Source organism: Heterocephalus glaber, unplaced genomic scaffold, assembly GCF_053883595.1.
Source record: "Heterocephalus glaber isolate CG9 unplaced genomic scaffold, H.glaber_assembly_v1.0 deba00001472, whole genome shotgun sequence".
Classification (NCBI taxonomy): Eukaryota; Metazoa; Chordata; class Mammalia; order Rodentia; family Bathyergidae; genus Heterocephalus; species Heterocephalus glaber.
This window is the reverse complement of record NW_028258315.1, coordinates 93314634-93341978: the sequence shown is the minus strand read 5'-3', so window position 1 is coordinate 93341978 and position 27345 is coordinate 93314634. Positions and strand designations below refer to the sequence as shown.

General features: G+C 39.1%; 1 protein-coding gene and 1 long non-coding RNA gene across 15 annotated transcripts in view; one reads left to right on the top strand and one right to left on the bottom strand.

The window, feature by feature from the left end:
* LOC147826491 (uncharacterized) overlaps nt 1-24093 on the bottom strand; it is a 222929-nt gene extending 198836 nt beyond the window's left edge. For all 8 annotated transcript variants that reach the window (XR_015439616.1, XR_015439612.1, XR_015439610.1 and 5 more), the window contains exon 1: nt 23962-24093. This is a non-coding gene — a long non-coding RNA (uncharacterized LOC147826491). The remainder of the gene's footprint in view (nt 1-23961) is intronic.
* Nucleotides 24094-24150: 57 nt separating this feature from the next.
* Cfap20dc (CFAP20 domain containing) overlaps nt 24151-27345 on the top strand; it is a 241213-nt gene continuing 238018 nt past the window's right edge. For 6 of the 7 annotated variants that reach the window (XM_021244038.2, XM_004864448.3, XM_087182491.1 and 3 more), the window contains exons 1-2: nt 24151-24458; nt 26775-26864. In XM_021244038.2, the coding sequence (XP_021099697.1) occupies nt 24438-24458; nt 26775-26864 (111 nt within the window). In that variant the 5' untranslated portion in view covers nt 24151-24437. The remainder of the gene's footprint in view (nt 24459-26774; nt 26865-27345) is intronic. The other variant, XM_087182493.1, reaches the window with a different exon arrangement.

The following is a 27345-nucleotide window of genomic DNA, read 5'->3' as shown; positions in this document are numbered from 1 at the left end:
AGGATATGGATGAGAATGCCACTAGGTCACAAGAGGCAAGCACTAGTGAGACCAATATTTGTGGTATTATCCTGGAGCTGTAAGATAAGGATAACACTTGCCCCTGATCCCCAGGGACAAGATTGGATGATACTTGATCTTTCTGCTCCAGCAAATATAGTTCCCAGGTCATGTGCAGGGTGAATGCATATGTGCCAGGGTTTGGGACACTGATATCTGTGTTTCTGAAGCTGCAACACAGCTGGCACTTTTCCAGATCTTCCAGCACAGGAACAGATAACACTGGGCTTTTGGCACCAGAAGCCAAAATCTCAAGGCTGTGGACTGAGCAGACTTTGTCAGTTCTCACGGGGTAACTGTAGGTGGTTTACGGGGACTGGGTTTGCTGGTAGCTGCATTCTAGACCTGCAAAATGTGGCTGGGAACTTTCCTAGCCCCCAGTAGACAGAATTGGGTAAAGCTGGAACTTTGCACTAGTAACTGCAGTCCCAAAGAGGTGGGGTGGGGAGGTGAGTATATGTTGTGCTCGGGGTTGGAGCTACTTGTAGCCACATTTTTGGAACACCAGAATGTGTCTGGGACCTTTCCAGGTCGAAACCATGAGGTGTGGGTAAAGATGGAACTTGACACCAGCAACAGCACTCCCAAGGCTGTGGGCTAGTGGAAAGAATTTCTCTACATGTCACAGGGTAAGTGCAGTGGCCCTCGGGCTTGTGGCTATGGCATCAGCTGGTCCTGTAGCTGAAGGATGCTTATGAAGCTGTCTTCCATCCTGTGAAGTATGCACCAGGCCAGGATTTAGCATCATTAGAGGGCAAGATGGGATATAGGGACTGCTGTGGAAGCTTGAGTTCTGGATAGCAGGAGAAGCCCAGAGTGAGTTCCATCTTTGTAGAAGAGCAGTCTCACTCTTAGGCCAGATAGCACCCCAAACTGGAGTTACAGCCTGTGAGGACTGTGGCATTCTGCAGTTAGGACTGCTTGCCTCTGCTGTGATTGGGGTTACTGTCATTTTCCTGCTCATCTTTTCCTGAGGCCAGGATTGAAGTTGCAATTTGCTTTGTTCTTTTCTCTGGGATACCTTTCTGATTCTCCAATTCTTGGTAGTATTTAGGGCTCCTGGCACTTCCTTCTTGATTTCCAGGTACTCTACTCAATCAGTTTTTTTTCTTCATTCCTCTGGTTCTCGTGGCACAGTTGCATACAGGGCACAGCAATTTAGCCATCTTGGATCTGTGTTGATTTTTTTAAATTTCTTTATATTTTACATTTAAATCTTTATTGATCTGGAATTTTTTCAGCAACATGATATAAGGGCACTATTCCAACTACATCAAGTACTATATACTAAGTAAATTATTTATATTTATTAAAATAAAAATAGTACTTTGCCATAATGCTATTTTATTCTCATTTATGGTGGGGTGCTGTTTCTGTATTATTAATGTACTTACACTGATGCATCTGTTCTTATACAAATATCACATTGATTTGACCACTGGGGAAACTAGTCAGCATGAGTATTTAGGGGAAAAAAGTCAAATATGAAGTATCCCAAATCAGAGTAATTTCAGAATTGCTAACTCTGAAAGCTAAAAGGCACAGGTGCAACACCTTTGAAAATATCCAGAAAAATATTTCCAATCTCAAAATTTTATAGTAGAGAAATAATCAAGTATGTTGTTAGAATAAGGTCATTTAAAAGCATGCAAGATTGCAAATGCTCACCTTACGCACATTTTTTTAGAAAGCTACCTCTATATTACTACTACTACTACTACTACTACTACTACTACTACCCTCAAATTAAGGAAAATATCAAGCTTGGGGAAAACAAGAGATGCAGGAGACAGACGATGTACTAGAGGCGGACGTCCTCACTAGAGACACGTCCTCACTAGAGACACGTCCTCTCTAGAGATGAACCAGAGACAGAGGAACTCCTCAGGATGAGGGTGAATGGAGATCCCACGACGTGGATACATCAAGCAGAGAGGAAAAGCAGCAAGGACTGGAGCACGTCAGAAAGATGCAGGTCAAACTTATTCAGGAAGAAGAAACTAATAAAAACCTGACATATTTGATTATCTTGACAAGAGGCAGAGAAACTTGACAGAGTTGGCAGCTGAATTATTAAAAAATGTATAGAATACAAAGACAATTGTGAAACAGTAACATGATTATTTGCATCAGAGTAAATTTTAAAATGCAAAAAATGTAGAATGAATATAGTTCATTTAACATATTTATGGACACTGTTTATATAACTATAATATTCATAACAATAATTATTACATTTTCTATATAACTATAACAATGGTGAGAAAATAGACAGGGTGCAGTTTGTGGTAGAAGGAAGAAGAAATAAACTCTCATCTTCCATAGTAGAAAATTAAAAAAAGAAAAAGAAAAATGGGTATTCTAAAGTAATTATCTCAAAATGAAGGAAGTGGTTGCCTTTGAAGGAGAAATAATAGAGGATAAAGTGCCAAGGAATTGTTATTTTTCAAAAACAAAAAGAAACCAGAAAAGTAAATAAAATAATTATCAAATAAAACTCTCTTGGTGTATTTTATCCTCTTTTAAGATATTATATGAGTGATTGTTTTGATAATACTTTAGAAAATGTTTAAAAACTAGCATAAGAGGGTCCTCAGGGGAGGAGAACATGCCGATCCAGCCCATTTCAGACAGGCACGTCTGCGGACAACATAGCAGTGTCCTCAATCTTGGGGAAAACGCCTATCCAGCCCGTTTCAGACAGGCACATCTGGGGAGGCCGTAATAGGGTCCTCGGCCACGCGGAACACGATGATCCAGTCCATTTCAGACAGGTACCTCTGCGGAGGTCGTAGCAGGGCCCCCGGCCACAGGAAACCACGCCGATCCAGCCTGTTTCAGACAGGTACCTCTGCGGACGCTGTAGCAGGGTCCCCAGCTGCGGGGAACACGCCAGTCCAGCCTGTTTCAGACAGGCACCCCTGTGGAGGCCGTGAACACACTGATCTAGCCCGCGCCCCAGCAGCAATCCACTGCACACTCCCTCCCCCCACTCCTCTGGCTTCTTGCCTGTACTACCACCTGGTTCCACACTACAAAGACACAGAGGACACCGGACCACTAGACCACTGTACTGGCTAAGTTGGAGCGATCATCACCTCCCATTGAACTGGGACTATCGGGGAAGGGCAGGTTGAACGTGCAGTACAACCCTGCAGTTTTCAGCCCTACAAGAGGACAGGGAGCTCAACTTGGGACTTGCAGCCAGAAATCTGCCTGAATCTCACGGGTCTGAGACTGGCTTGCCAAGACTCATTGACTTATATCTGCACACTGCTACCCACATTGTCTATTGTGACAACAGAGACAGTCCCTGAAAGAGGCCCTTCATTTTCCTTTTTATTTTTTATTTCCAAAAGTAGTATTATTGATTTTGGGGGTTTTTTGTCTCTTTTCTTTTCTTTTGCTCCTCTTATTGCTGATTTTTTTCCTACTCTTTGCAAATTTTTCTCTCTCCTTTTGTTCTTCTTTCTTTTCCCTTTCCTTTCTCTCTCTCTTACACTTAGTCTCTTACTGTCCCACATTGTTCATCTCCCTTTTTCTCCCTGTTCTGGCCCTCATTTGGAGTTCTTCTTTATTTTTCTAATATTCTCTTTTTCCTTCTCACCTGTGTCCTCTTGCCTCACTGCTAACCTTCCCCTATTCTTCTAGCTATCTATCCCTGCCTCCCCAACTCCTTCTAACTCCCCATGCCAAAGGGTAAAGTTGTTATATTGAAGAGTTTACTCACTATAAACATATGTTGGGTTGGTCCTAGATCTTGATTTAATTCACACAATTAAAGGTGATAGATTAATAACTACCACAAAATGTCGTTTTCTAAGATGTACTTGATGCAATGATGTTGCTGATTGTATCACTTGGGCTAAGGTGTTGTTATTGATCCAGTCAGTGATCCTTCCTGGTATAATGAAAATGAGATAGCTTCAGAGTCATTAAAGACTCAAAACCTAAAGACCAGCTATATCAGGAAGACACCTCTGAGAAGAAATAATTTCATAAAGGTTCTAATTACAAGCAACAAAGGTACTTACAATAAGCAATTTCAAAGTATCAACCCAGTAGTTAAACCAAGCACAGCACCAAAAACAAAAATGAGAAGACATTTAAGCAAGGCACAAACTCAGACTTCCATCCCACCAAGGGTAAACCCTGGGGGAAATGAGGTGGAAAAGTCTGAAAACCAACCACCTGAACACCCTGAACTGATAGCACAGGAAGAAACAAAACAGATGAATGAGGCTCTAGAAAAATTCAAAGGAGAAATAATCTCCCAGATATCTCCAGAGATGGTGAGCAGAGTGAAAGACATGATTAGAGGCTCTAGAACAGAAACAGATAAAAAAGTAGATGAGATCAGAAACATGCTGGAAGCCATGAATATCCAGCATAAGAAAGAAATGGAAACCATGATTGCCCAACATAAGAAAGAAATGGAATCTATGAAACAGATTCAAACAGACATTCAGGAGATTAAAAACTCCAATGAAAGTATCCACAGCAGATTAAGGGAATCTGAAGACAGAATATCAGATATAGAAGACAGGATTGCGGGTAAAGATCAAGAAAACAGAGATTTCTCAAAAATATTAAGGGACCACGAGAAATCCATCCAACAGCTGCTAGACAATGCAAAGAAGAATAACATAAGACTGAGAGGATCCCGTGAAAAAACAGAAGAAAGCAAAATTGACATAAAAAATGTTCACAGAAGTAATAGTGGAAAACTTCCCATACAAAGGTAGAGAATTGGACATACAGATAAGTTAGGCATATAGAACTCCAACTAGCCATGATCAAAAAAAATCTACATCTAGACATATAATAGTCAGGATCCCAGAAACCTAACAGAAGAACAAAATCCTAGAAGCAGTTAGAGAAAAGAAACAAATCACCTACAAAGGAAAGCCCATCAGACTCACAGCAGACTTCTCAAACCCTCAAATCAGGGGGAGCCTGGAGTGAAGTATTTCAAGCCCTAAAAGAAAATAACTTCCAATCTAGACTATTGTATCCTGCAAAATTATCTTTCAAAATTGATGGGGAAATTAGATACTTCCACAACAAAGAACACCTGAGAAATTTCATGAACACCAAACCAGCACTACAAGCAATTCTAAACAATATCCTAGAAAAAAACAATGAAGGTCACAACTCCATGAGGCCCAAGAGAGGGAAGCCACCAGGCAAGGTAAGACACTGAAGGGAAAGGGGGAAAAAATAAGAAATAAAACAGCCAACAAAAGTAAAACATCATGAAAAGGATGAATCAGTATCTATCAATTATAACCATCAATGTTAATGGCCTCAATTCACCAATCAAAAGAAATAGACTGACAGAATGGATTAAGAAGCAAAATCTAACAAAATCTTGTATACAAAAAACACACCTAACTCAAAAAGAAACTCATAGACTGAAAGTAAAAGGATGGAAAACAGTTCTCCATGCCACAGGAACCCAGAAAAAAGCAGGGGTAGCAATCTTATTTGCAGACAAAGGAGATTTCAAACCAAAACTAATTAAGAGAGACAAAAATGGTCACTACATCATTGTGAAGGGAACAATCCAAGAGGAAGAGATGACAATCCTAAATATATATGCACCAAATACGAATGCCCCCAACTATACAAAACAAATATTAACAGACATGAAAAACCAAATAAACACTAACACAATTGTAGTGGGGGACCTCAATATCCCACTATCACAAATAGACAGATCATCTAGACAAAAATTTAACTAGGAAATTCTAGAACTGAACCAAATTATTGAACAAATGGACTTAATAGATGTTTACAGAGTGTCCCATCCCACAAAATTGGAATACACATTCTTTTTGGCTGCACATGGGTCATTCTCCAGAATAGACCACATGCTAGCTCATGAGACATGTTTAAGTAAGCATAAAAGAACTGAAATTACCCCCTGTACATGATCAGACCATGGTGCAATAAAATTGGAGATCATTAACATAAGATACCACAAAACTCCCACAAACACATGGAAACTGAATAACACCCTCTTGAACAACCAATGGGTCACAGAAGAAATTAAAGAAGAAATTAGACAGTTTCTACAAGTAAATGAAAATGCCAGTACAACATACAGGAATCTATGGGACACAATGAAAGCAGTTCTATGTGTGAAATTCATAGCAGTGAATGCCCATATTAGGAAAACAGAGAAAACTCAGATAAATAACCTAATGCAGAGCCACAAGTTCCTAGAAAAAGAAGAGCATAACAAATCCAAAGTTCGTACAAGAGAGGAAATTATAAAGATCAGAGCAGAAATCAATGCAATGGAGACTAAGAGAACAATACAAAAATCAATGAATCAAAGAGTTGGTTTTTTGAAATAATAAATAAAATCAATAAACCTTTAGCCAACCTTATAGAAAAAAGGAAAGAAAAGGTGCAAATACATGCAATTAAGAATGAAAAAGGTGAAATTACAACAGATCCAACAGAAATCCAGAGGATCATCAATACCTACTTCAAGAACCTGTACTCTAATAAAATAGAAAACACAGAAGAAATGGGCAGATTCCTAGATACATATGAATTGCCAAAGTTAAATGAAGAAGATATAGAAATTCTAAACACTCCAATTATAATGACTGAAATTGAAAATGCAATAAAAAAATTTATCAACAAAGAAAAGCCCAGGTCCTGATGGCTTCACTGCTGAATTCTACAAGACATTTAAAGAAGAACTATTGCCAATACTCTTTAAACTCATCAAGGAAATTGAAAGGGAAGCAAGGCTTCCAAATTCATTCCTGGAAGCAAGTATTACTTTGATTCCAAAACCAGGGAAAGACCCAATCTCCCTAAAGAACACAGATGCAAAAATTCTCAACAAGATACTGGCAAACAGAATATAGAGGGTCATCAAGAAGATCATACACCCTGACCAAGTAGGATTTATCCCAGGGATGCAAGGATGGTTCAATATTCATAAATCAATAAATGTAATACACCATATTAACAGAGTCGAGGACAAAAACCATATGATCATCTCAATAGATGCCGAAAAGGCATTCCACAAAATCCAACACCCATTCATGATAAAAAAAAAAAAAACCTAAAGAAAATTAGAATAGAAAGTCTTTATCTCAACCTGATTAAGGCTACCTATGAAAAACCAACAGCCAACATCTATACTAAATGGTCAAAAACTGAAAACTTTCATGGTAAAATCAAGAACAAGACAAGGATGCCCACCATCACCACTCCTGTTCAATATAGTTCTGGAAACATTAGCCACAGCAATTAGAAAAGAGAAAGAAATAAAAGGAATAAAGATAGGAAAGGAAGAAGTGAAACTGTCATTATTTGCTGATGATATAATACTTTACACAGAAGACCCAAAAAACTTGGCCAAAAGACTTCTAGACTTAATTGACAGATTCAGTAGAGTAGCTGGATACAAGGTCAACACTCAAAAAACAACAGCCTTCTTGTATACAAATAACAGACTCACTGAGAGAGAAATTAGGAAAACAATTCCTTGTACAATAGCATCCAAAAAAATGAAATATCTAGGAATCAATCTAAGAAAGGAGGCAAAAGACCTCTACACTGAAAACTGCAGCACTCTGAAAAAAGAGATCAAAGAGGATACAAGAAAATGGAAAGACATCACTTGTTCCTGGGTAGGAAGAACCAATATAGTGAAAATAGGCATACTTCCAAAACTACTATATAGATTGAATGCAATACTGATTGAAATTCCAACAATATACTTCACAGAACTAGAGAAAACAATCCAAAAATTCATTTGGAACCAGAAGAGACCTAGAATAGCTAAAGCAATTCTAAGCAACAGAGACATGGCTGGGGGTATCACAATCCGCAAAATGAAACTATACTACAAAGCTACTGTGATAAAAACAGCATGGTACTGGCAAAAGAACAGACCTGAAGATCAGTGGAATAGATTAGAAGATGAAGAAACAACTCCAGACATACTCAGCCACCTCATCTTTGACAAAGGAGCCAATCACCATCATTGGAGGAAAGATAGCCTATTTAATAAATGGTGTTGGTAAAACTGGATTTCAACCTGCCAAAGATTAAAACTAGACCCATACCTATCACCATGCACTAAACTAAGATCAAAGTGGATGAAAGATCTAAATATTAAGACAGAAACACCAAACTTGCTGGAAGACAAGTTAGGTAGAACTCTTGAAGACATTGGCATAGGAAAAGACTTTATGAAGAAAGCCTCAGTAGCACGGGAACTAGCAGAAAGAATCAACAACTGGGATCTCATCTTATTAAAAAGCTTCTGCACTGCAAGAGAAACCACCAACAGAGCTAAGAGACAACCTACAATGTGGGAAAAAATTTTTAGCAGCTATACCTCAGACAATGGACTACTATCTAGAATATATAAACAATCAAAAAAAATCAAGCCTTCCATTCCAAGACCCAGTTCAAAAATGGGCATCTGAAATGAACAGACATTTCTCAGACAAAGAAGCAAAAGCAGCAAACAAATATATGAAAAAATGTTCAACATCACTGGTCATTTGAGAGATGCAGATGAAAACAACACTGAGATTCCACCTCACCCCAGAAAGAATGGCTGCTATCAAGAAATCAACTAATAACAAATGCTGGCAGGGATGTGGGAAGAAAGGAACCCTTCCCCATTGCTGGTGGGAGTGTAAACTGGTGCAACTACTATGAAAATCAGTATGGAGATACCTCAAAGAACTAGGACTAGAAGTCCCATTTGACCCAGCTATCCCCCTGCTGGGTATCTTCCCAAAAGAAATAAAAGAATCATACCACAGCGATATATGTGCACCCATGTTCATAGCGGCACAGTTTGTAATAGCTAAAGCTTGGAAGCAGCCCAAGTGCCCATCGAGTGGAAAGTGGATAAAGAAGATGTGTGGTTTTTTTATAAAATGGAGTACTACTCAGCCATAAAGAATGAAAAACTAGAGTCATTTATAGCTAAATGGATGCTTATCAAGGCCATACCCTTAAGTGAAATAAATAGGACACACGTGTAAATACCAAATAGTTTCTCTAGTGTGAGAAACTGATACTGTAAACAAGGGTTAAAATGATTAAAATGAATAATTGATAATTTGAAATAGGAAAAAAGGTCCAAAGACGAAGGAGTGAAGGGAGAGAAAGGGGAAAGGAAAGGAGGGAAAGGAAAAACTATGAGAAAAGAAAAAAAATGGAAATGATGTCTATGTAAATAGGGAAGGGTGGAAGGGGTGAAGGGAGCACAGGTAATGGTGAGAAAAATAAGAACCAAGATGCATCATGTACAGGTACAAGCACCCAATGATAAATGTAAATGAATTGTATACCTAAAGTGTACCAATAAAAGAACTTAAGAAAAAAAACTAGCTTAAAATTCAGTGACTTGTCTTTAAGGCAAGGGGAATGAAGTAAGGCTTAGATATAATTGGAAAATAAAGAGCGGTTATTCATATTAGCCATGATAGCAAAATATGTAGTTGTTCCTTTCTGTTTTCAGGTATGAACTATATCTCCAGCACTTTTTAAAATTTTTATAACATCTTTAAATTTCTGAAGCAGGATCTTGGTAATACACTAATTTGCCCAGATTGGATTCAAACTTGTGATCATTGTGCCTCTGCCTCTGAGAGTGCTGGCCTTACAGATCCGCACCCCACGCCATCTTGGAGTAGTCTTTTTCCTTCTGTCTTGATCTATAATGATCTTAGAGGAGTAATGTCTGATGTTGGTATTTTGTGAATTTGCTCATGTTCAACAGCAGCAGTAACAACAAAATACCACGACGCAGCTGTGAGTCCCAGGCCAGCTCTCAGATGCCTCTTTCTCACTAATGACAATACTAATGAAAGCAGTTACATGATTATTTCAATAGTTTCAAATACTGTAGGTATTCACTGGCAACGGAGTTAATGGAACCCATCGTAAAATTGTTAGGTCTGAGGAAAAAATGCAGCCAAGTAATCACTTTCAAAGTGAATCCTAGACACTGAGCATCCCGCTGAATATTCTAGAAATACAGGGACACCCAATAACATTGAATTTCCTGTTCATAAGCAGGTATGGGGCTCAGAAAATCTAAGTTTGACTATTAAGAGTTCAAGGAAAATGACAATGGGGTGAGGCCTATAATACTTGTTACATATGAGGAGTGAATCCAAAAATATGGCTTAAATTTTTTTAAACTACTTAAAGAAATGAATGTTTAAATTTTAAAAACAACAGGGAGCAAGCAGATCAATGACAAGGGGCAGTGGCCCTCCCTACCCGTCCGCAGTATGAGCAAGCAGACTCTGACCAGAACAGGGGTGCTCCACCCTAGGGGAGCAAGCAGAGTCTCGCTGGTGGAGCAGCACCCATCACCCAGGTGAGTGTGGCAAGGGCAGCAGAAGCAAGGATAACTCACCAACCTGATGCTGGACAAAACCACAACCATGGAGAGAAGGGAGTGACCCTGTCCCACGACTGAGGACATTAACTCCAACAGCCGACTTGAACCCTGTGTCTACTATCTCCATGCAGCCCATACCAGAGGGCTCACTGCATTCCCTGTGTGCCGATGAGGGCAAGGGCGCACCTTGGCCTGGACAGTAATCGCAGTCTGGCCAAATGAACAGGAGGGCCTCTAGTGCAAGGAGGGCACCTCAAAAACCCACAGGTTCTAAAGCTAGACGTAGAAAATTGTGACTGGCTGGTTCCCAAGGCTGAAGATATTAAAAGGAAACCAATCATTCAAGAACACAGGAAGGTTTTCTTTGACTCAATCTTGTTTTGATTTTTCTATTTTGATTATTTTTATCTTTCCTTCTTTGGGTTTGGGAGGGTCTGAGGCATTTCTTTTCTCTCCTCTTTTTTTTCCCTTCTACTTTATTTATCTTCCCTATTATCTTTCTTTTATCTCCTGTTTTTGCCCTTTTGTCTTTTTTCTTCTTCATTCTTTCCAGCAACTGTTCTCTATCAATATTAATTTCCTTTCATTCCTCAATAGGATCCCCCATATTACTTTTCTCTCTTTCTCAAATCTCATCAATTAATTTTTTTCAATTTTGCATTTTTCATTCTCTGGTTCCCCACATCCTCCACCTGTAATAGTGTAATCACTAAGCCTTATGAATCTCTAGATGGTTAACTTTATTTCTGTTGAATAAAGCACTATTGTTAGTAGAGATGTTTTAGCTACTGTTATCATTGCTAAGACAAAATATCTGACACTCAAAGTTAAAGGAGGAAAGGTTTATTTCAATTCACAGTTTGCAGAGGTTTCAGTCCATAATCAGCTAGCTCTAAGGCAGGGTAGCAGGCAGAGGGGCATAACAAAGAAGAAATAGTCCATGGCATGGCAGGGCAGGCAGAAGGCAGCAAAGCAGCAAAGTAGCAAGCAACGACCCCAGCCCTCTCTCTGTCTATTATATTCTATCCAGGCTACACACTCTTAGAGTAGGTAGCACTCACACCCAGGGTGGGCCTTCCTTTTACCTACACCCAAACCAATTAATCAGGGGACTAATTTAATAATCACAACCTTTGATACTAGCATCACATACTTAATCCCAGTATCATACACTCTAGATCCAGCCACCTCATGACCACATGAGGCTTTGCGGGGATTCTAGATACAAGCCATAGCAAGAAGTAAAGCTGTTACATGTAGTAGACATTTACTGTAGGTCAATAATAGGTCAATATATGGTTTGTCTTAGTGTTCATACTGTTAACTATAGATCTCTTTTCTATAAAAAAAAAAGCATGGTATGTTATTGGCCCTTAGGGTTTGGCAATACTCAGTTTGTATCTGATGCTATAATTTATGCTGATTTTATTATTATAGCCAAGGTGACATCATATTTAATGGAGACCACCCTGAGTGAGCGACAAACTCATAAATTGGCTTTTCATATTAAAAGTCTGAGCCTACCTACGAGCCCACAGTGGTTGCCTGAAGAGCCAGCAGTTGGTGTATGGGAAAGGAACAGCTCCCCACCCCACTGCTTACAGCAGAGGTCTCCATGACCCACGATGCTGTGATGTCTTGGATGGCAAGATGATAGTGCAGCTAAGGGCTGCATGACTCATACAGAAAACTCCTATAGAGGCAAAAATTAATCCAGGAGAAGACACAAATTTCCCATTAATCTATGAGCTGTTCTTGCTGGAATGTTTCTTTCCTTTGTTCCTAAAAACCTGCTCACATCAGTGCTCTCCCCTTCAGTGTTTCCTGCACCTCCCCTCACCCTTTCTAGAAGCTGTGGGTTCAGTAAATAGTGCCAAGCTCCAGGAGACAGCTTCTGAGCCTGATAAGAGCTTTGACCATCTGGGGTCCCCCATTTATGCATTAAGATCTTGTCTTTTTCTTACCCTGCCGCTGTCAGGTGACTGGAGGCCCGATCAGCCCCAATAACTATTGCTATAAATTGGTTTTCTTGGGACACCAATATCTGGATTGCACTGGGGTCATTAATAATAATGTGGAACATTCCTTGAAAACTGGGTACAGGGCCAAGTACTCTGCAACTTCCCATCTCAAGTAAAGAGAAGTGATAGGATCATGGGACAGAAGAAAAGGCCAGTAGTTAGGCATGCCCAGAGGACAGCCCTGAGAAGTAGACATTAACTAACAAGATCTCCATCCTAGAAACATAGCTTTTCACTATAATTAACCCACAAGCCCCAACACAAACAAACAAAAATAGAAACATAAAATGAAAAGCCAACAAAATACCTCCAAAACTCCCAACTCCCCAGTGGTGATCCATGGGACATCAAGAGGAGGAAAACAAAAGCCACCCACTCAAATTATTCAAAATGATATCAGAAGAGATAACAAAACAGACCAATAAGGCATTTGGCAAGTTCATAGAATATTTAAGTAATAAGATTGGGCCAAATAAGATGATCAGTAAGTCTACATAAGACCCCAAAGAAGAAGAGCTATACAAAATGATTCAAAATATGCATGCCCAGCATAGAAAAAAATTAGAGTCTATAAAAGGGCTCCAAATAAAAATTCAGGACATTAAAAATTCTATCAAAAGTATGGGCAGCACAGGTAACCAATGTAAGGACACAGTGTCAGAACTTCAAGTAAGGGCTGTTGCTGGTGACCAATTAATGAGCTATATCTTAAAAACAGTAAGACAACATGAAAAATGGAACCCACAGCTCCTAGATCAGTGGTGGAGAATCTATGGCATACATGTTATTTGTTTTTCTTTTAAGACAAAAGATGTTAATGTGTGAGTTGATTTTTTTTAATTAAAAACCTCACTATTCAGGTTTAGTTGCAGTGTTGGCACTTTGCACTAAATAAGTGGGTTTGGGGTTACAGTTTGGGCACTTGGCTCTAAAAGGTTCGCCATCACTGTCCTATATGATGCAAAGACTAAAGATTTATTAAAATTGGTGAAAAATCCAAAGATAGCACAAACAGTGTAAAAACCTATTTGCTGAAGTAATGGCAGAAAACATTTTAAATAAGGCAAAATAATTTAACATATAGATAATTGAGACATATAGAATCCAAAATAGCCACATCAGAAAAGAATTTCTTCACAACACATCACAGTCAAAATCCCAAAATCCCAATACAAGAAAAGAATCTTAAAAACACTTACAAAAAGGAACAAATCATTTATAAAGGAAAATTCATTAGAATTATAGCAGACTTCTCAACATAAACCTTAAAGGCCAGGAGAGCTTGGGATGAAGTGTTTCAAACCCTAAACGAAAACAATTTCCAACTCAAGTGACATATCCTGCAAAACTATCTTTTAAAATTGATGGAGAAATAAGATACATTCATGATAAAGAAAAACTAAAGAAATTCATGACCACTAAACCTATACTCCAAAAAAGTGCCCTAGAAAGAGGCAATGACGCCAACAGTGACAAAATGTCTAATAGAATAATTATACCAGGTGAGATGGCAGTTAAGTAGAAGAGAAAGGGAACCTGCAAGAGGAAAATAAGGAAATGACAAGAGTAAGTCAGTATCTATCAGTAATAACTTTCAAAGTGAATGGTCTCAATTTCCCAATTAAAAGACACAGACTGGTAGAATCAAACAAGAAACAAAATTCTATGGTAGGGTATATATAAGAAATACATTTAACCCAAAAAGAAACTCATGGCCTCACAATCAAAGGATGAAAAAAAGTATTCCATGCAATGGGAACCCAATAAGAAGCAGGTATAGATATATTCAAATAAAGTGGAATTCAAACCAAAACTGATTTAAAAAGTCACTACATATTTGTTAAGGGAACAATTCAACAGAAAAAGAACAATTATTAACTTACATGAACCAAACAACGGTGCTCCCAATTTCGTATATAAACAGTACTGGACATAAAAGATCAGGTAAACATGAACACAATTAAAGTGGAGGACCTCAATATTCCACTATCATAAACAGACAGACCAACTAGAAACAAATCAACAAAGAAATAACAGATTTGAACATAATCTTTCAAGAAATGGACTTAAAAGATATCTAGAGTGTTCTACCCAACAACACAACTGACACTCTTTTCAGCAGCACATGGAATTTTCTCCAAAATAGACTACATACTAGCCAATAAATCAAGTTTAAGTAAATGTAAAAGAATGAAATTACATCATATATATTATCAGATCATAGTACAATAAAGTTACAAATCAAGGACAAAAGAAAATACAGAAATTATTCAAATGCATGGAAGCTAAACAATACACTCCTAAATAATGAGTTACAGAAGAAACCAAGCAAGAAATAAGACAGTTCCAGTACAATGTACCAAAATTTATGGAACACAATGAAAGTGGTCCTAAGAAAGAATTTTAGAGCTGTGAATGCCCACATCATGAAAACAGAGGAAGTCCAAATAAATGATCTAACAATGCAGTTCAAGGTCCTAGAAAAATAAGAGCAATCCAAAACCAAAGCTACTAGTAGTACTAGGAAGAAAATTATAAAGATCAGAACAGAAATTGATGAAATTAAGGTAAAAAAAACCCCAAACATTAATGAACCAGAGTTGGTTTTCTGACAGATTAAATAGACAAACTCATAGCCAACCTAACGAAAAAAGAGAGAAAAGACCAAAATCATTGGCTTTAGAAATGAAAAAAGTGAAATCACAACAGACTCTAACAAAATCAAAATCATTTTCAACAACTACTTCACACACCTGTGTGCTGACAGATTGACGAATTCAGAAGAAATGGATAAATTCCTAGATACATATGATGTAAGTTTCAAAAGAGATCCATGAAGGTTTAAAATCCCAGAATAATCCAATAATAGGCAATGAAATTGAAGCAGTAATACATAACTTATAAACTAAGAAAAGCCCAGGTCTGGACAGGTTCACTGCTGAATTCTACAAAAACTTCAGGGAAGTTTATATACCAATAATCTCAAGCTTTTATGGAATGAAACAGGATGAGTATTCCCAAAGTCATTCTTGGCATATAGCATGATTCCAAAATGAGAGAGGGATCCAACCAAAAAAGAGTGCTGTAGACCAATCTCTTTAATGAATATAAACATGCAAAAATCCTCAAAAAGATACTAGCAAACAGACTGCAACAAATCATCAAAAAAATCATACATCATGAGCAAGTAGGGTTCATCTGAGGGATACAAAGATGATTCAAGATATGCAAATCAATAAATGTAATACATCACAGAAACGGAAGGGCAAAAATCACATGATAATCTCAATGAACGTGGGAAAACCTTTGACAAAATCCAACATGTTTACGTGTTAGAAACACTGAAGGAAACAGGTATAGAAGGCCCTCATCTCAATCTGATCAAAGCCATTGATGACAAACCTGCTGTCAACATCATATTAAAAGGGGAAAAACAGAAAGCTTTCCCTCTAAAATCAGGAACAAGACAAGGATGTTCACTATCACCACTCCTGTTCAACACAGTACTTGAAACAGTATCGAGAGAAATTAGACAAGAAAATAATAAAAGACATTTATAGAAAAAGAGAACAGATTATCACTGTTTGCATATAACATCATCCTCTACATGGAAACCAAAAAAAATTCCACCAAAAGACTCTGAGAATAACCAAATCTAGTGGCAGGATACAAAATCAGTACATAAAAATTGATAGTATTCCTGGACATTAATTTCCCCCCAAGATAAAGAAATTAGGAAAAAATACCATGTACAATAGGACCTAGAAAAATTAAATATTTAGAAATTGACCTAAGGAAGTGAAAGACCTCAACAATGAAAACTATAGTCAGAGATCTGATAGTGCTCTACAAAAGGAAATTGAACAGGATGTCAGAAAATGGAAGGATATTCCTTGTTCCTGGACAGGCAGAACCAATACAGTCAATATGGCCATATTTCCAAAATTGATAATGCAGATTTAATGCAATTCCAATCAGAAGTCCAACAGCATTCATCACAGAACTGGGAAAAAACAATCCTAAAATTCATACGGAACCAGAAGAGACCTAGGATAGCAAAAGTAATTTTGGGTAAAAAGAGCAAAGTGGGAGGCATCACTATCCTGGACTTGAAGTTATATTACCAAGCTACAGTGATCAAAACAGAACAGTACTGGCACAACATATGTGAGGATCACTGGAACAGAACAGAGGAGGCAGAAACAACCCTGAGTATACTATGTCATTTCAAGAATGTTAGAGAATCTTTCTTTAATACTGTTTCCTTCATATACAGATAGAAGTTTTTCAATTTTCATTTTTTATTATTCCATGTTTCTAGTACATAATGATTACATTCCTTGTGGGGAGCTGGTACATGCACATAACACATTTAATTCTTTTTTCATCTTCTCCCCTCCCTAGACCCTTGTTCCATCTCTCGGCCCCCTTTCCTTTGGGAAAAGATCTATGTACCCATTTCCTATTGTCTATCTTTTATTTTGCTCTTTATTTTTATGCTGGGTTTCTCATAAGAGAAACCATGTGATATTTAAGTTTGTGTGTCTGGTTTATTTCACTTAATATTAATGGTCTCAAGGTACATCCATTTTCCTACACATGACTCAAGTTTTAAAATTCTAAAAAAGTCACCATTTGTATGATGACAATCCATCCACTCTTAGCTGCCCAAAGTTCATTCTCCTTCCTTATAGGAGACCCAGCAAGCATTTCCTCCCCATTTCTAGACATGCAGTTGGGTAATACCCCATTTCTAGCCAACCAATGTATCTCTTCTGCTGGCTGCTATGATTGGTTTAAGAAAGGGCACTTAATCCAGCCTTAAGCTAAATAGGATATGTATTTATTTGGTAATAGGGATTGGTTCAGAGATGAGCAAAGATCTTACAAAACTCTGGCTCTATTCAGTGATATAAAGATGTGAGACTGAGAATACTGTAGCAGTTTTATGAAGCTAGGGAGTCAACCTAGGGTCTGAACCAACCTACAATAGGCAGCATGAAGAAAGGAATCCTGGCGATGCTTTTACTCTGCTTGCGGTTGGATCCACCCTAGGTTGTGAAGAAATCAGTGTCAACTCTAAGGTCATGACATTTCCTTCCAATTTTTCTTCTAAAAGTTTTGTAGCTTTAAGTGTTATGTTCATGTCTTTAGTCCATTTTGAATTAATTTATGTATATAAATCTAAAAAGTAAAATAAGCATCCAAACTCATTGTTTTATATGTGGATATCCAATTTTCTACAGACAACACTAATTGGCTTTAGATTAGGAAGGAGTCGTAAGAAAATCATGCTACACAGAGCTAACGTAACTTTTTTTTACGGAAAAAATTGAATATTTACGTCATTTAAAACAAATTAGTATTAATATCTATTTAATTAATATTTTCAAAGGCACATTTTAAAAATATGTTCTTTTTTTAAACCTAAATTTTTTCTACATAAACTACTTCATTTAGGAAAGTATTCATATTTGAATATCCAACTCCTGGAACAATTTTTTTTCTTCCCTCAGAAAGTCTTCAGGTAGTATCTGGATTTCGGAATTTATGCGTGACTTTTGAAGTGTCTGGTCATGTATAGGTACGGGTAGGAAATAATTACCATAGAATCTCATAGACCAGGGTGAGAAACAAACCAATTTGATGAGATATCCTAAAAACTTTAAAAGCTTCAAAATATTTTCCATACCATGCCTTCTTATGAAAACAGGTCACTGCCATTCTTAAATCAACAAACAGATGGCTCAGCTATCACTAATTTTTCTCAATAAAAATTTGACTAAAACTGTAAGATAGTTTCAAAATTATTCTTTCAGTTCAGCATTATTGTAATCAGTGAAAGCATTCTATAATAGGAAATAACCTATCAAGTATTAAACACTTTGATTATTGTACAGCAGAATAAAATTCTGATAAGCCAATGTTTTAATTCTTATGACAAATAACTCAATTATGAACTGCAGTCAAAATATAAACTATAATTATATTGTGGTAAATACAGTATATTATTCATTCAAAAGAATAGTATTTCTTATCAAATCGATAATCATATCCATCTAACCTCAATGACTACATTACCACTCTTTGAAAGTAATTTCTAATCTATGCCATTTAAAATACCATCCAATATTCTTTAATAATATTAATATACCACCAAATTACTTGCTTTGTAGAACAAAGACAAGCATTTTAAAGCTTGTCTAGTGAGTAATTCTTAATGTTGTCAAATTAAGCTAAGCAATTTAATGCAATTACTAAATGTACTGACTTCTTAAAAAATTGTAGCAATTAAACAAACTGTTTCACTGTCTTTTATAACATACATAAATAACTTGGTTTAAACCAAGTTGTTTGGGAGAGCTGTTTTTTGCTGGGGTTGTTTTTTTTTGCATGCGGATAGATATTCATAAAGTCACAATCAAATTCAAGTTTGCACTCATCCCTAGCAGGCAGCCAAATCAATCATGAGCATTTGCTATTATAAAACGAGATCACCTCTAAGTTCACATTACTATAGTACTGCACATAAGGGTAGTTCTCATCACAATCAAATTAATATTGAACTGAGCTGGGCAGTTTTCAGATTTGCCCACTGCCTGGACATGCCCTATACTAGACCATACTTGCTAATGAAAATAAAACTGTAAGCTTATTCTGAACTTATTAGGAGCTAGGAGGGTTAAGAGATGATGTCTGGTCTTGGGCTTGGACTTTCTCTTTAGGAAGTGAGGACACTGAAAGGATATATTTCTTTCCAGTCTTATATTGAATAAATAGGTGATGAAAACCTAAAACACCTGAGTATAAGACTTACTGATACACTGTGATTAATCATTTTCAACATTGTAACACATTTTCCATTAACAAATTAAGATTATTAATTTACCCTTTTACTGTAATGTATTTTTAATTGCTTTCTTTTCATTTTCTCAATACCTATGGCCTATGGGTACCTTTAGAATCTATTCATCCTTCACTTTTTCCTTTCCTTCCTCCCTCATTCATTCAATAACTAATGATTTATTTTATTAGATACAAGGCTGTACTAGCATGATAGGCATAAAGGACTCAATAGTGAACAAAACAGACATAAAATTTTGAAATCTCTAGTCCAGTAGAGATGGCCAACATTACAAATGTAAAATTTAAATAATGAATTTTCAGTAGTGCTAAGTGCTAAGATGCTATGCAAACCTAGAGAGGGAGATGTCATCAAGACAGGGATATTAGACTCCTCGCAATCAGGAAGGTGAGGCAGGAGGACTGATGCAAGTTTGAAGCCAGCCTAGGCTACACAGTTCGTTCGAGGCCAGCCTCAACTGCATAGTGAGACCTTGTCCCAAAACAAAACACAAGACAGGGATATTAGAAAATGATTCCTGGAGGATGGGACCGCTTGACCTAACCTTGATATTTACAGGATAAATACTCCTTACCCAAGGAAAAGGGGAGGAAAAGTAATCCCTGCAAAAGAACAGCACAAGCTGGGCATAGTGCTGCACACCTGTAATCCTAGAACTCAGGAGGCTGAGGCAGGAGGACTGCCATGAGTCTGAGGCCAGCCTGGGCTATGCAGCGAGCCCAAGGCCAGCCTAAACTACATAGTGAGACCCTGTTTGAACCACATACACACACACACACACACACACACACAGCACAAAGGCCCTGTGGTAAAAAGGAACATGATGAGCATAAAGCACTTTTTTAAAAAAATCCATCAATGTGCCTGGAATGCGCACATGCACACACACACTTGTACACATACATACATGCGCGCGCACACACACACACAGAGGCTACATAATGTATAATGAAAGTGGAAAGGAAAGTGAGAGCTTGACCTTATAGAGCCCAATAGGCTCTGTGGTCACAAAAGAGTCAGACACAGGGATATGCTTCGATTTGCATTTTATAAAGATGATTCTTACTACAGTGTTACAATGTAGAGAGCCAGGCATGGTGGTCCACGCCTGTAATCCCAGCATTTAGGAGGCTTAGGCAGGAGGATCACTGCAAGTTCAAGGCCAGCCTGGACTATGTACTGAGGCTTTTCTCACAAAAAAGCAAAACAAAATAAAAAACTACAATGTGGAGAATGATTTGAAGGGGGACCAACATGGTATTGGTTGGGAACGTGCTATTCTACATAAGGGAAGTGAAGATCATAGGTAAATTTTAAAAAGACTGCAGCATACAGAAGTTGAATATCTTTGAGAAGTATCCAGATAATAAGTCTACACAATCAGTTAGGTATGGGGAGTGTACTAGTTATTTATTGTTATGCAAAAATTACCCCCATACTTAGCAGTTTACAAGAATTACTTCTCTTATGTTATCTGTGGATCAGGAATGCAGATGTGATTTAGTCACAGGGCTACAGTCAAAGTGTTGACCAGGGATGCACTCATATCAAAACTTGATTGGGGAAGGATTCAATGTCAAGGCCACTCTTGTGGCCAATGGCAGGCCTCATGTCATCATTGAGTGTGGGCTGCAGACATCAGTTCTTTGCCATGTGAGCCTATCCATGGGTTACTCACAACACAACAGCTCATTTCCCTTAGAGGCAAGGGAGGGAGAAGGAGACAGAAATGTACCTCAGGGAGTAAAAGAAGGCCAGCAAAAAGTCACCATCTCTCTGTAACCCAAGCTCTCAACACATCTCAGCATTTTCAGCACATTGCATTCACTGGAAGTGAGTCACTAGGTCCCACAAGGGGAAAAGATTACACCAAAGGACACACACACACACCAGACAGTGGGACCACCAGAGGCCATTTTAGAGGCTGCCCGCCATAGGGTATGAAGGAACAGGAGCACTGTGATACCAATTAGTGAGGCTGGGATGGAGGGAAAAGGCCCAGGTTTGAAGAAAAGTTTCTTTGGGACATGAGGAGTGTGAAAAAGGGAAAATGAGTCTGTCTCAGTTACTTTTCTCATTTCTGAGACAAAATATCTGACACTCGTAGTTAAAGGAGGAAAGGTTTATTTAGCTCACAGTTTGTAGGGGTTTCAGATCATAGTTGGATGGCTCTAAGGCAGAGGGGCACTGCAGAAGAGAAACAGCTCATTGCAGGCAGAAGGCAGCAAAGCCAGCAAGAAGCAAATGACCACAGCACTTTTCCTGTCCCTTATATTTTATCCAGGATACATCCCCTTGGGGCGGGTAGCACTCATACCCAGGGTGGGGCATCCTTAATCCTACCCAGAACTATCCCAAACTAATCAGTGGACTAATTCAGTAATCACACACCCTTGATCCCAGTATCACACACTCCACTCTAGATCCAGCCACCCCTGAGAAGCCCCACCTATGACCATATGAGGCTTTGGGGGGACATCTAGACACGAGCCATAACAGAGTCTTGCATTAAATCAACAAATATGTATTTGTAAAATACCACTGTGCTAGGCACTACCTGGAGGATAGAATAAAGCAAAGAACACTGAAAAGACCTTAACCTCATGTCATTCATTCACCTTTTAAGAGTTGAAGATGGATGCTATACATATTACATTAATTTGGATAATCATAAAGGGTAGAAAGAAAATAAAGTAGGGGAAAGTGTGGGGTTTACTTCTGTTATGACATCAACATATGCTTCTTAGGGATCCACATAGTTTGAAGCCTCAACATGTCCCCCAGACTCCTCCTATACTCTCTTACCTTTTGTCTCCCTATAGCAATTATCAAAAGATGTTTAGCATTATAGTATAAGTATACTTACATAGATCAAAAAATAGTCCCCCAAAAGATATGCACATCAACTCTCTAAACTTCTTAATTAGAAAAGGTGTTTTTAGAGGTATTAAAGACCTTAGAGAGATTACCTTGGATTATACAAGTGGCCCCTACATGTCATCACAAGTCTCCTTATACAAGATACACATGAAAGATGCACATGGAGGGGAGGCAATGTGACTGTGGATGCAGAAGACTGGAGACTCAAAGCCACAAAGCCAAGGGATGACAACCACCGTCAGAAGCTGGTTGAGGCAAAGAATGGATTTTACTCTACAGCCTCAAGAAAAAGGATAGCTCTGCAGACACCCTGATCTTGGACTTCTGGCCTCTAGAACTATGAAAGAATATTTTTCTGGGCTGGGGATTTAGCTCAGTGGTTCCACTGCCTGCCGCGCAAGCACAAGGTCCTGAGTTCAATCCCTGGTACCAAAAAAAAAAAAGAGTATTTTTCTGTTGTTTTAATCCACTCAGCTTGTGGTAATTTGTTACAAAAGCTACAGGAAACAAAGATATTCTGCCAATGTTTTTCCTTATCACTGCATTTATAGCATTTGTTACAAGTTGTAATTATTTGCTTGTTCATTCGTCTTCAGCATCTTAGCATAGTATCAGAAACATACATACTATGCTCCTAGGAACTATGAGTTAAATGAATAAATAAATGTTGCCCATAAATAACAAATCTCATAAGATATAGATCATGTCTATTGATCATAATTCCCAAAGCTACAGCACAGAGCTTTGCAAAAAACTGCCAGGTTACTAGGTTTGAACTCTGAAAATCATGAAGTCTATATTCTACACATTATAGTTATAGCTGTGTGGTGGCCCCACTATACTAGACTTAAAAGAGTGCTCAAATGGGTTTGTCCCATATCTGCTCTTAGCCCTGATAAGGTGCAGGCCCAGAGAACATTCCTTTTGCATCCCATACCTGACCCGTGGTGCTTGACATAAGGTAGGGACGATAAATATTTGAGGCTTTAGGGTTGAAGTAGAGTAGTGTCAGGCTTCAGACCCAGGCATAACTGAAATTCAGCACTGCATCCTTGAAAAATTCTTAACTCTGAATTTCAATACCCCCAATAGAGAGGAAGCTAATCCATACCTCGCAGGTTAACGGTGAATCACTTGGACCACTGTAGGAAACCCATGGGTTACTTGTATCTAATCATTATTAATCTTGTGTCACCGGTCTAACAGCCATGGCTACAGCATCAGACAAAAGTTCTCAACCAGTATCTGCACTTTCGAGCCCAGTGACCGTCAGCAAGCTAATTAATCATCTTTCCTTGCCACAGTTCCTTACCTAACAGCCGGCAATAATGCCTCCCAATGTAAGAGCGGTTCTAATATCGAAACTAAATGTAGTAACCAAATTGTCCACTTAGGACGGTGCCTGTCTCAATATGTTACTATTTTGAGCAAAAAAAAAAAAAAAAAAAAATACTGGCTTTCCAAAGTGCACAGTGATCTTCGGCAAATATCCTCACTTCTTAGGGCCTTCTCAAACAATGAAAGGGTCCGGAAGACCTTATCACTGCCTTAAGAAGCCCCATTTGGGGAACCTGCGAACCAAAGGCCACCTGGGAGGTTCATTATTGCAGGACTCCATATCCTTCAGTCACCTATTAGTGATTAATATTTACAACCAGGAGAGATCAGGCCAACGTGACAGAGAAAAGCTTTGGAGCTGACAGAGAGCGCGGGTCACGAGTGGCAAACAATACCTTCGTGCTGAGTCCCTGGGTTGCCCAGGCAACGACCCGCCGCCTCAGGAGCCAGGCGGCAGGACTCCCCAGCAAGCCCTAGCGCGCAAGCGCGCCCCGCGAGCAGTGGAGCAAGGGCGGGGCGCGGCCGCTCAGGGGCGGGAGGGCGGTTGTCGGTGCCCGCGCCGCCCGGCGTCCGTCACGTAGGTTACGCAGTCGCTCCCCGCAGGCGGCCGGAGCCTTCGGGCAGCTGCGCCCTCGCCCCCACGGCGGCGGGCCTGCGATGGTGCGGTGCGGCGGCTGCCGGTGTGGCTGACCCGGGCCGGGTCTGAGAAGAGCCCGAGCCAGTGGCGCTTCCCGGCCCTCGGGCCAGGGGCTCCCGCCCGCGACTGCAGCCGTCGGAGCCCGGCCGCGCGCGCTGGAGGCCCCGGAACCTTGTGCCCCCGGAACCTTGTGCCCCCGGAACCTTGTGCCCCCAGCCCCGGGCCCCGGCGGGAATGTTCAAAAATGAGTACCAGGTAACCCGGGCCGCTCTCCGTGCTGCTGTGGCCGGCGCTCCTGGGGCGGGGTCCGAGTGGGGACCTGGGGAAGAAAGAATCGAGTCCAGTGATTTTCACACGGAGGAAAAGACGAGAGACAGCAGCCAGGCCTCTGGGCAGATAACTTTTGACTTTTGTTCACTCTCCGGGCCCGCGCCTTGATTCTGATTAAAACGCAGATTTTACATCCTGCAAAACAGCCTGGCTCAGAATCTCCAGGGCATGGCCTAGAGATTTTGGGGGCGCCCCCCCCATTTTTATTAGTACGTGTTTGCAGTTTGTGATGATTACATTCATCGTGGGGAGTTGGTACATGTAGGTACAGGTACAGAACACATCTCACTTTTCTCAGTCCCTTCCCATGTACAAAAGCACCGACTCCCTGTGTTGTACTGCCTATCTTCGAATATGCGTTCTTGATGCACCCTGGTATCTCAGAACCAAATGAGTATTGTGCCCCCTTCTACAGCACTTATTCTAGAAGTATGAGTGAATTCGTGAATGGAGTAAGGCCCGACCATAAATAGGGCGCTGTGATTGTGAGCTGTCCTTTCAGAACTCGGGTTCAGTGACTCGCAAACGCTGTACACTTAGGGTAGTTAATTTGCCTTTTTAACAGCTTCCCTCACAGGATTCTCTTACTGGTGGTCCAGGGGTCACACCTGGAGGAACCGTGTTTCTGGGTGTTCCTTGCATAGCTTCTTCACCTCAGTGGGCATTTCCCTTTCTGCTCTTCCTTGGCCCTGGCCTTCTGCCCTGCCCTCTTTACCTCTACTTCAGGTCACACTTCTATTTACAGTCCTGCCCTTAGGAACTTTCTCACTGGCCTTAAACAGCCTTCCCCTCGTCTTCACCTCTTTGTTGCTTCGCCCTTTTCACCAAACACTACTGGTCCTTAGAGTAGGTGGCAATTTGCTTTCTTGTAACACTTCATGTAGGTGAAGTATTTTGTTAAAAAGCATATGCCCACCACAGGAAACTTAAACTCAGAAAACATGGCAAAGTAAAACGAAGTGGGGAGGAAAAGGTTGCTATTTCACTAAATATAAAGGGTTTTCTCTTTTAAAAACCAAGCTGTCTCAAATTTAAAATTCATAGTGAAATATGACCTGTCCCTAAAATCGGTAGTAATTCTATGCCATATACAGTTTTGCACGTAATTCTGCCTAGGGAAGAGAAATTAAATGTCTTCATTATTATGTGTTAAAACTCAGAAGCTAAAATATCTTAGTGTTTAGAAAAAATTAAACGCTGGAAATTCTTTACAAAAATTACTTTCATTGTTGCTTATAATTCAAACCACATTTCATCTTTGTCTCAGATTCTCAGTTTTTGCAATACTTTCTCAGAGATCATCTTATTTAATTCCGCTTTTTATAATTAAAGTATATGAATATTTGGTGATATATTTAGAGTTTTTTTATATAAGCATGTTTCTTCATGTTCTCAGGTTTACAATGGAGAATAAGTACTCTGCTTATAGAAATACTTCATTCTTTTTCTTGTACAGATTATTGTTTCTCATGTATCTTCAAGTTGATTAGTATTAAATAAGATATTATGAAACGCTCAAAATAAGAATCTTCTCTAGGGCCGAGGATTTAGCTCAGTGGTGCTGCTGCCTGCCTCATGAGTGCAAGGTCCTGAGTTTGATCCCCAGTACCAAAAAGGAAAAAAAAATCTTCTTATATCCCTCCCAAGGCTTTTTATTAACCAGTACTAAACTAATTTTCCCTTTTTTAAAAATAATATTTGATGGCACTACTAGTTCTTGCTATGTGCTTTATGGTTTATGTTTACTATCCTTTGTAATATAATAACCCATTTTACAGCTGGAGAATGAAGAAGTTCAATACCTCCAAGGTCAAATAGTTAAGTCAGTGCTAGAGCCCCAGTCAGCATTACCAGAAAGTTTGTAATCACGGGTAATCATAAGAATTTGTTGGTTTAATTCAGTAATTGAGTTTCAACCTTTTAGTCTGGGTTCCATAAAATGTTTTAGAAGCTTGATCTATACATGTCAAGTAAATGAGCCTCACCAGTAATGTTTATATGGCATAATTTATCTAAAGTTTATCATGTTTTAAAAATAAGTTCCTTAGATCTGTTAATCCAGGGTCACCCAAATGAGAATGTTTCTGCTTTATATATAATCAGGGTACAAAGAAAGCATAGTGTTTCCTCCTAGATCTACTTAACCCACAGATGCCTGAAACACTGGGTTTAGACTTTGTGGTGTTTTCTCCTTAACATTGTATTTCACTTTAATTTAAATATCTTATTTTTATTTTCTAGGGTGGTGCATTTGTTGAAATCTTTAGTGCTCAGGGAAAAAATCCTGGAGCAAAATGGAAGATCCTTGGCAGTCCGTCTGTGATTTGGAAAGTAAGTGTCTGATATAACAGCCACATAAATCCTGGGAGGAAACATGAGTGAAGATTATAGAAAAAAGGGCTTGATCAGATTTCAGATCTGTTTTTCCCATTCTTTTACTCTGAAACCCTTTTGTGGCACTGTTGACTGCAGCCCTCCTGGATGCCACTCTTCCCTTGTTTAGGACTTTGAAATAGTTCATTCATTTCTCTGTATTCTAGGTCCTGCTCTGTCATTTTGGGTGACTTCAGTATCAGAGAGCAAAGTCTATCTAAGCCCCGAGCATCTCAGCTCTTGATTTCTTCATCTTTAATGACCTCTTCCACTCTGCTGCAGCATCCATGCCTGCTGCCCTACCCTAGACCTTATTGCCACAAACTGCAAGACATCTGAAATTACTGAGTGAAACACTGAGATGTCCCTCTCTGACCCCTGTCTTTGATTCTTAAGGCTCAGGTACTCCTACTATGTTTGTTCTTCAGTCTAATTGGGA